This window comes from Aotus nancymaae, unplaced genomic scaffold (assembly GCF_030222135.1).
Source record: "Aotus nancymaae isolate 86718 unplaced genomic scaffold, 86718_ANA_hifiasm-v0.15.2.pri h1tg000009l, whole genome shotgun sequence".
Classification (NCBI taxonomy): Eukaryota; Metazoa; Chordata; class Mammalia; order Primates; family Aotidae; genus Aotus; species Aotus nancymaae.
Genome location: NW_026988420.1, coordinates 14,156,112 through 14,165,309, shown reverse-complemented (window position 1 = coordinate 14,165,309; position 9,198 = coordinate 14,156,112). Strand labels below are relative to the sequence as shown.

Here is a 9,198-nt window from a genome sequence, read left to right as displayed (position 1 = left end):
AAACCCACCCTTCGTGCAGAGAGAATTGTGTAGTTATCATGCCCGAACTCACCTGCTGAGTGATTCGATGCGAGTGATTTGATGTTCAGTCCTTCTTAGCAGGAGGCAGACCAGCAGAGAGTTACAGTTAACACTAACTGGACATAGTTATTGAGCAGGAGAGTAGGCTCTGGAGGCGGGGAAGGTAAGGCTAATTCACACTGACTTCCTAGAACTCAATCAAAAGGAAAAGCCCACCTCTCCACACCCAAATAACAAAAGGACCAGAGGCTACTCCCTTTCCAACCTCCAACTTCCTCTGCATTGCATATGAAAACTGAAAGCACCTCTGATTGGCCCCCTCCTGCAACCAATCAGGCTGGCCGCAGGCCAAGTCTTTATTTGCAGGGGAGTATAACTTTGTAACCTCACTTCAGACTCTGATTGGTCACTTTTTGCAATCAATCAGATATTTCCATAGGGGTAAGTTTGTATCTTCACTTCAGCCTCTGATTAGTAACTTTCTGCAATCAATCAGTCTGATCACAGGCCACTACTTTATTTACATAGGGCATAAACAAAATAACCAGTGGGAAACCTCTAGAAAGTATTTAAACCCCAGAAAATTCTGTAACCCTTGCTCTTGAGCTGCTTGCTTGACCCACTCCCACTCTGTGGAGTGTACTTTCATTGCAATAAATCTGTGCTTTTCTTTTTTTTTTTTTTTTTTTTTTTTTTTTGAGACGGAGTCTCGCTCTTGTTACCCAGGCTGGAGTGCAATGGCGCGATCTCGGCTCACCGCAACCTCCGCCTCCTGGGTTCAGGCAATTCTCCTGCCTCAGCCTCCTGAGTAGCTGGGATTACAGGCACGCGCCACCGTGCCCAGCTAATTTTTTGTATTAGTAGAGACGGGGTTTCACCATGTTGACCAGGATGGTCTCGATCTCTTGACCTCGTGATCCACCCGCCTCGGCCTCCCAAAGTGCTGGGATTACAGGCTTGAGCCACCGCACCCGGCCGGAAATCTGTGCTTTTCTTTTGTTGCTTTGTTTGCGCATTTGTCCAATTCTGTGTTCAAAACGTGAAGAACCTGGACACCCTCCACCGGAAACAGGACTTTTTGCTTTCATTGTCCTTTTTCCAAAATTGTATCTGAGGGGAGACTTCCTGGCTCTGTTAAGATCAAGTACATCTGCCTTCAAGGATGATGGGCTTAAGGCAAATACTCAGAGCCACCTGAGGGTCCTCTCGTCCACTGTGTCTGTTCCGGCAAGGAGCACACACTCAGAGCTGGGGAAGAGCATGGTCCATCTTGGTGTCAGAGAGGAGGCTACTGGCCTGGCTGAACCAGAGGGATTGCCAAGACCACAGGAAAAATCAAGCCTATGGCATGAAAGGGCAGCTTTTTGTGGTGAACTGTTTGTGCAGACCAATGTGTCAATAGTGTCTACCTGGGTCAAAAGACACCTCTGGTCCTCTAACCTGTCTCCTTGCCTTCAGGATGTTACCTCCACCCAAATGCTGCTGCCCATGATATCTTTCTAAGAACAGATCTAATCATGTCACTGTCCTGACAGCACCTTGGGAAGGCTCAGGGCCACATATCAAAACAAGTTCAGGACATCTAGCATTATGGCAAATGGGCTTCCCATGAAAAAAAATCATAGAAATGTTGGGTAAACTGTAACAAAAAAATTTTTTTTTAATGCATGCCGTCTTTGGATGAAATAAAAGGAAATCCTCAAGTAGTAGAAATGGAAGAGAGGAACCACAGCCAAAGCAGTAAGCGTAAGCTGGAAGCCTGGAGTCCATGGAAATTGTAGAGGAGCCAAATTTAGGCTCTCGAGAGTGGGCTGAAATTAAAACACCAGGGGGAGAACAGGACATGTGGCCTTAGGCTTGCTTGGAGATGGAAAATATTAATCTGAGCTCAGCAAAAAAGAAAAGCATCAGAGAGATGACCCTTCCTTAAAAGAGGGTTAAAAAAAAATGCTGCCCACCAGCTCAGGGAAGTCTGAGGAGGCAAGTTGTCAGTCTTAGAATATGGATGCAAGGGGGAAAATGTCACCTTTCAGATATGGAATCCGTAGGGCCTGCTCATTGAATGGGTGCACAGTTCGGATATATACTACCTCTGAGGTCCAGAGCCCCAGGCAGAGAAACTGACATAATATTTGGTCTAAAATAATTGAAATCCCCAGGATCCTAGTAGATACCACTGTAGAAATGTTGTTACAATCCAGGGCACATGAGAGTCACACAGGAAAAACAACTCCTACCGAAAATGAGCTCACAATCAAAAGTGACATATCATGTGAGGAAATGAGCCTCCATGAGTGGGAGCCAACAAATACATCCAGCAGGGTAGTCGGGACTGCAGATAATGGAACGATCTCAAAGCAGCTATAACCAGATCTGTACGCACCCTTCAAAAGCTGAACCCAGCTGTTCTAGCCCCTGTCTCATCCTGGTTCTTCAGTGCTCACCTTCTCAAGTTCACGGCACTCCAGTCATTCTGTCATGCAGACTCAAAATCTCGAGCCATGGCAGTGCATCTTGGGTCGGCGTAGCCATGGCGTCTCGTGTCCTTTCCTCTTGTGTCCGCTGCCTGCCTGCGGCCTTCGCGCCGCTGCCCCGGGTCTCCATGCTGGCCGCCGCCCAGCCTTTCAGCACCGCTCTGTGCTCCGCGGGGACCCGGAGGAGGCCCGGGCCTTCGCAGCCGGCCTTGGTGCTCGCGCAGGTTCCGGGTAGAGTTGCACAGTTGTGCCGCCAGTTTTGCGAAGCGCCCCCTTTGACATTAGAGGGCATCCAGGACCGTGTTCTTTACGTATTGAAACTCTATGACAAGATTGACCCAGAGAAGCTTTCCGTACATTCTCATTTTATGAAAGACCTGGGCTTAGACAGTTTGGACCAAGTGGAGATTATCATGGCCATGGAAGACGAATTTGGGTTTGAAATTCCTGATTTAGATGCGGAAAAGTTAATGTGTCCACAAGAAATTGTAGATTACATTGCAGATAAGAAGGATGTATATGAATAAAGTATCAGACCCTTTAGCTTTGTTGAAAGAGGACACAGATGATAACTGATGAATGTCTGGCAGTGAGGACACAGTTCGGCATTATTGCTGGCTCTGACAGAGTAATTCTGAGGGACTTGTATTTAAATTGTGTAAGTGTTTTTCTCTTTGAAAATAAGTCTATAAAACAAAACAAAACAAAACAAAAAAAATCTTGAGCCCTCTCCAAATTCTTCCTCTCGCAACTGTTTTTCTTCATAATAGCTCTCAGTTTTCTCATCTCTCTTCCTCTCCCTCCTCCGCTGTGTGCTGGTCATCTAGCTGGTTTCCCTGACTTCCCAGGTCCAGGGTCCCGTTTTCTCTTTATTTCACTCCCATACTGCCACAGAGGTATCCTCCTAAATGGCAAGTCTCATGATTTTTCTTCCTTGACCCAAACCCCTGATTATTGAAATTCAAACAACCTTGCCCAACTTGGACCTAAACTTCCATTCCAGTTTTGTTTTCTATCATGTCAGCCTCACCCACCCCTCATCCCAAGACCCTGTTGGAGTATACCCTCTTACTTATCCTTCTTATACCCCCCGACCCATGCTTCCAAACAGTCTCTTCCCTCATATTAGAAGGCTCTCCCCATCGTGTCTGCTGACCGAAAGCCTATCTACCTAGCTTAAACCTTCTAAAATCATGATGTTGTAGAAAAATGCAGCATTAGTGCTAAACAGATCTGATTTCAGATTCCAGATGTGTTACTTTATAACTCTCTGCCTCAAGTGACAAGAGGTCACAACCTCTCTAAGCCTCAGTTTGTAATGTTATAAAATGGGAATATATGTATTTTTTAGAGTTGTGAGAATTAGTCTATGTAAAATACCAAGACCACAGAGCTTGGTCCAAGTAAGTGCTCAGTAAACAGTTGCTGAACTGAGTCTCCTCACATTTTTATGGGAGTTATGTCTTTACTGTCTCACCTTCCATGGGGCCTGAGGCCTTATTTCATTCAACTTTGCATTCCTAGTGCCTCACACAGAATCTTGGAATATGTTGATTGACAAGTACTGGAAATAGCCAGGCATGCTTAACCTCGTATTAGAAGAGGGGCCTGGCAGATCTCAGATTTTAGAAGGGTAGTGATGGCCAATTTACACTGCAGTACCCCAGAGAGAGAGCCAATCCAGGATAAGAAAGGATATCTAACATTTACAACTCTTTAACATGAGAACAGGTGCTAAATATAAGCTGCTTGCCATTAAAAAACTCCAATTACGGAAAGTAATCTGGGGTTGGATGAGGGATACAACAATCACATCAGCGATTCTTAACTTTTGGGAGTCACAGATGTCTTTGAAAATCTGGTAAAAAGTTCGAATCTTCTTCCCTGGAAAAATGGCCCAAAGCATAACATTTTGCAAATAGTTTTGAATGCTAGGTAACGATCACCTGATGGCCCTTCTAGGATGCTATGGTTAACTTCCCATTTCCCTCTCAATCATGAGACAGAAGGCGTCAATCGCTGTCATCCGTATCTTCAGAATTCACAACTCCCATCTAAAGCACGTGATTCATATTCGAAAGCTCAGTGCTTTTGCCACAAACTAAATACTCTTCGCATTTTTTGGTCAAATGAATGAATAAATAAAATATATGATTGATCTGATCTTTAAGGAAAGATATATGCTACAAGAAGGAGAAAAGAGAAGGAAAAAATAAGAAAATGAGTTTATGAAAAGGATCAACACAATGCCATAAAATGGGGAGAGGCTAATCAGCATCAGAAAAAAAAAGGATAAATTTTGGATGGCATGAACTTCCAGCCTCTTGCCCAGGGCTGAGCATCCCAGGGAACATCTAACCTGCAGACCTCTGCTGTTGTGTGGGTCCTGAGGAGTTTGCCTTCAGAGTGACAATGGCACATCCCCAGGGGCCTCTGGGGAAAATCGCTCATAAGGATCCATGATCCACTGTGACATGTCCAGATGATATTTGAATTTGACTTTTTCTTTTCTTTTCTTTTCTTTTTTTTTTTTTTTTGAGACAGAGTCTCACTCTGTCACCAGGCTGAAGTGCGGTGGCGTGATCTCAGCTCACTGCAACCCCCACTTCCTGGGTTCAAGCAATTCTCCTGCTCAGCCTCCTGAATAGCTGGGGCTGCAGGCCTGTACCACCACCTGTCTAATTTTTGCATTTTCAGTAGAGATGGGGTTTCACCATGTTGGCCAGGCTGGTCTCAAACTCCTGGCCTCAAGTGATCTGCCCGCCTTGGCCTCCCAAAGTGCTGGAATTACAGGCAAGAGCCACTGCATCTGGCCCCAAATTTGATTTTAAAACCTCTTTCCCTGTTTTTGAATTTAGGTCTCTATTGTTATGCAACCAGTGGCCATTCCATTATGACATGTTGCTTCATTCACACTTGGTAATGAGCTATTAAATGAAGTGTGTTGAGATTTTTTTCTTAGAATATTATTATTATTATTATTGAGACAGGGTCTCACTCTGTTGCCCAGACTGGAGTGTAGTGGCGCGATCTGGGTCACCGCAGCCTCCACCTCCCAGGCTCAAGTGATTCTCCTCCCTCAGCCTCCCGAGTACCTGGGACTAGAGGCACATGCCATCATGCCCGGCCAATGTTTTAATTATTAGTAGAAATGGGGTCTTGTAATGTTGCTCTCCAATTTCTGTGCTCAAGGGATTCTCCCACTGTGGCCTCCCAAAGTGCTGGGATTACAGGCGAAGCCAGCATTTCTTGTTTGATAGACTGATCATAAGTTTCTCAAGGGATCAGCTGGTGCTTCCAGTTTGTATGAGCAAAGATATGCAGCTCTGTCCGGGTCAAGATCTCTTGCTGTGTCGGCACTCAGCCCCACCAGCTCTTCCTTGGAGACACAGGCAGCTGCGAGATTTCAGGAGGCTATGCAGGCTCTGCAGGGCCTCGGGCAGCCCCACCCCAGTGAGGGCACTGCAGCCCCGTAGCTCCCAGCAGTGGTCCTGGAATCTCTCTAGACTCAGCCTGTTTCTGATCTCAAGCAACGGAAGTGCATCATGTGCCTCCTGCTTGTTGGCCAGCACCAAGAAGGGAACACCAGCCATGTTGGGGTCATTCACAACTTCCGCGAGCTCAGCTGCCGACTCAGGTAAGCGGGCTTCATCTGTGCTGTCCAGCACATACACAAGGATATCTACACCTTCCAGATAGTCCTTCCAGCTGGTCCTGAGCGGGGCCTGCCCCCCGACGTCCCAGAGAGTCAGTGATGCTTGCCCAGGAGCTTCCAGAGGCTCCACGTTGAATCCAACAGTGGGCAGGGTCTCCACTAGCTGGTGGCCCTTCATCTTGTAAAGGAGCGTGGTCTTGCCCGCCAAGTCCAGGCCCATCATCACCACCTGGGCTTCCGCCTTGTGACCTCTGGAATTCACAGAACCCATGGTGGCCACAGCTGAATTCTAGGGGAGAAGGGCCAGGGGCACACATCAGCTACTGTCTCCTGAAGGAAGACAAATCCATCCTGGTATGGTGGCTCATGCCTGTAATCCTAGCATTCTGGGAGGCCAGGGTAGGAGGATCACTTGAGCCCAGGAGTTTGAGACCAGCCGAGGCAACAAAGCAAGAACCCGCCTCCTCTACAAAAATTGAAATTAAAAAAGGAGCACAAATCTGTGCAGGCAAACAGAAGAGCTTTTCCAAAATAGGAAAAGTCTTCACAGGGTCAGATTTTAAACAGATGCCTGGGCTTTGAAGGAAGTGACAGTGTGTGAGCCACCATCAGCTCACCCAAAGAGTGGTCCCTGGGCAGAGAAGATTGAGGGCCTCCTGGAAGACATGGAAGGTGGGTTCACATTCCTGAGGAGTTAAAGCAAAGAGGCAAAATGAGGTTCCAGTCAGACAGACCTGGTCCAGTAGAAATTACAGGACGATGACTTCCGTTCTTGCTGGTCTGTGGCTTCTAACCTATTCTCCTCCTATAAGCCTAAACGCTGAAATGGAAGCTAAGTGGGGTTCCATGCACAGAGCGAGGAGGATGGTTCAGCTCATGGTGAACTCTCTCCCTTTGGAGCTTCCCAAGGACCAGTACTATGTCCTGGAAATACAGTCAGGTGTCACTTAATGATGGGGACACATTCTGAGAAATGCTTCGTTAGGCAATTTCATTGTTGTGCAAACCATAGATTGTAATTACACAAACGTGGATGGTCTAGTGTACTCCACACCTAGGCTACATGGTGTGGCCCAGTGCCCCTGGGCTGCATACTGGTACAGCATTCCTGTACCGAGTACTGTAGTTATTATAACACAGTGCTAAGTATTCGTGTATCTAGACATGGAAAAAGTAATGGTTGCACCACAATGCTAAGCTGAAAAATAGAAATTTTTTGGCTGGGCGCGGTGGCTCTTGCCTGTAATCCCAGCACTTTGGGATGCCAAGGCAGGTGGATCACGAGGTCAGGAGTTCGAGACCAGCCTGACCAACGTGATGAAACTCTGTCTCTACTAAAAACACAAAAATTAGCTGAGTCTGGTGTTGGGCGCCTGTAGTCCCAACTACTTAGGAAGCTGAGGCAGGAGAATTGTTTGAACCCGGGAGGCGGAGGTTGCAGTGAGCCGAGATCACACCCCTGCACTCCAGCCTCCAGCCTGGGCGACAGGACGAGACTCTACCTCAAACAAAAAAAAAAAAAGGAAATTTTCAGCTCCATTATAATCTTATGGGACCACCAGTGTATATGTGGTCTGTCATTGACTGAAATGTCTTTATGCAGTGCCTGACTGGGGCTATTTATAAATTCTGTCGACTGGGAGTAAATTTGAGTCAAGCAAAGTAGTGTCCTCCACTGTGTTACCAGGGAAAATTACTTCTACAACACTCCACATGTGCTTTTTTGTTTGTTGGTTTTTTTGAGACGGAGTTTTGCTTTTGTTGCCCAGGTTGGAGTGCAGTGGTGCAATCTTGGCTCACTGCAACCTCCGCCTCCCAGGTTTGAGTTATTCTCCTGCCTCAGCCTCCTGAGTAGCTGGGATTACAGGCAAGTGCCACCAAGCCTGGATAATTTTGTATTTTTAGTAGAGACGGGGTTTCTCCACGTTGGTCAGGCTGGTCTTGAACTCCCGACTTCAGGTGATCCGCCTGCCTTGGCCTCCCAAAGTGCTGGGATTACAGGAGTCTGGCCTGTTTTTGTTTTTTCGTTTTTGTTTTTTTTTGAGACAGGCTGTCACTCTGTTGCCCAGGCTGGATTGCAGTGGCATGATCACAGCTCACTGCAACCTTGACTTCCCAGGCTCAAGCCATCCTCCCACCTCAGCCTCCCCAGTAGCTGAGAATATAGGCATGTGTCATCACACATTGTTGCTGTTGTTTTGAGGCAGGGTCTCACTCTGCTGCCCAGCCTGGAGTGCAGTGGCACGATCTTGGCTCACCACAACCTCCGGCTTCCTGCAACCTCCACCTCCCAGGCTCAAGTGATTCTCATGCCTCAGTCTCCTGAGTATCTGGGATTACAGGCATGCACCACTACCACTCAGCTAATTTTTGAATTTATAGTATAAACAGGGTTTCACCATGTTGGCCAGGCTGGTCTTGAACTCCTGACCTTATGATCTGCCCGCATCGGCCTCCCAAACTGCTGAGATTACAGGCATGGGCCACCGCGCCTGGCCACATATGTTTAAAGAATCCCAAGTTTTAAGACATAGAACCTGTTCCCAACTTAGGTGATGCCTGGGTGGAACAGAGAAGGGACATCTCAACTTCCGGGGTTGGGGGTCGGGGGACGGATATCAGCTGCCCCTGGAGGAAGTAAGCCTCTGCTCATCCCTACTTTCAAGGGTAGAAGAGTAAAAAGTTAAAATTACCTCTGTGTTACTGTTAGACTGCGGCTGTGAGATCCTCCGTGGCTCTCATGGAGCTGCTTTCTGCTGGCTGGCATGTCCCAAGAGCGAGATGGGAAGGAAGCAGAGCAGCTGCTACTGTTTCTCCTTTTTCTGCTTCCGTTTCCTAGGTGGCTGTCGGGCGGGGCTGGTGTCACAGCCCCTCCGTCACCCCAGGGCGCCACAGAGCAGTCATCCTGCTGTGCTCGCCACAGAGAGGACCCCAAGCTCTGCAGCTCCTGGCAGTGCAAGGCCCAGTGACAACTCTGTTTCTTAGCAACTCAGACTTGGTGCCTGAAGGAATCACACACGGTTGTTGTTGTTGTTGTTGTTTTGTTTT

At 47.4% G+C, this 9,198-nt stretch overlaps 2 protein-coding genes across 3 annotated transcripts; one reads left to right on the top strand and one right to left on the bottom strand.

The window, feature by feature from the left end:
* Positions 1 to 517: 517 nt before the first annotated feature.
* On the bottom strand, positions 518 to 8,967 carry ARL11 (ADP ribosylation factor like GTPase 11). 2 transcript variants are annotated; one of them, XM_064373593.1, is made up of 3 exons: positions 8,844 to 8,967; positions 6,722 to 6,836; positions 518 to 6,439 (listed from the first exon to the last, which is right to left on the bottom strand). In XM_064373593.1, exon 3 carries the CDS (start codon positions 6,419 to 6,421, stop codon positions 5,831 to 5,833), a length of 591 nt encoding a protein of 196 aa, XP_064229663.1. In that variant the 5' UTR covers positions 6,422 to 6,439; positions 6,722 to 6,836; positions 8,844 to 8,967; the 3' UTR covers positions 518 to 5,830. The 2 variants fall into 2 exon arrangements, with proteins under 2 accessions (XP_064229663.1, XP_064229664.1); XM_064373594.1 differs by lacking the exon at positions 6,722 to 6,836.
* Positions 1,651 to 3,286, top strand: LOC105726714 (acyl carrier protein, mitochondrial-like). Its single transcript, XM_021674538.2, has one exon. The coding sequence runs from the start codon at positions 2,363 to 2,365 to the stop codon at positions 3,020 to 3,022; it is 660 nt and encodes a 219-aa protein (XP_021530213.2). The 5' UTR covers positions 1,651 to 2,362; the 3' UTR covers positions 3,023 to 3,286.
* Positions 8,968 to 9,198: the final 231 nt, after the last annotated feature.

Coding starts and splice junctions, on each gene's coding strand:
- ARL11 (XM_064373593.1), bottom strand. CDS start 6,421: ATGGGTTCTGTGAATTCCAGAGGTCACAAGGCGGAAGCCCAGGTGGTG.
- LOC105726714 (XM_021674538.2), top strand. CDS start 2,363: ATGGAACGATCTCAAAGCAGCTATAACCAGATCTGTACGCACCCTTCA.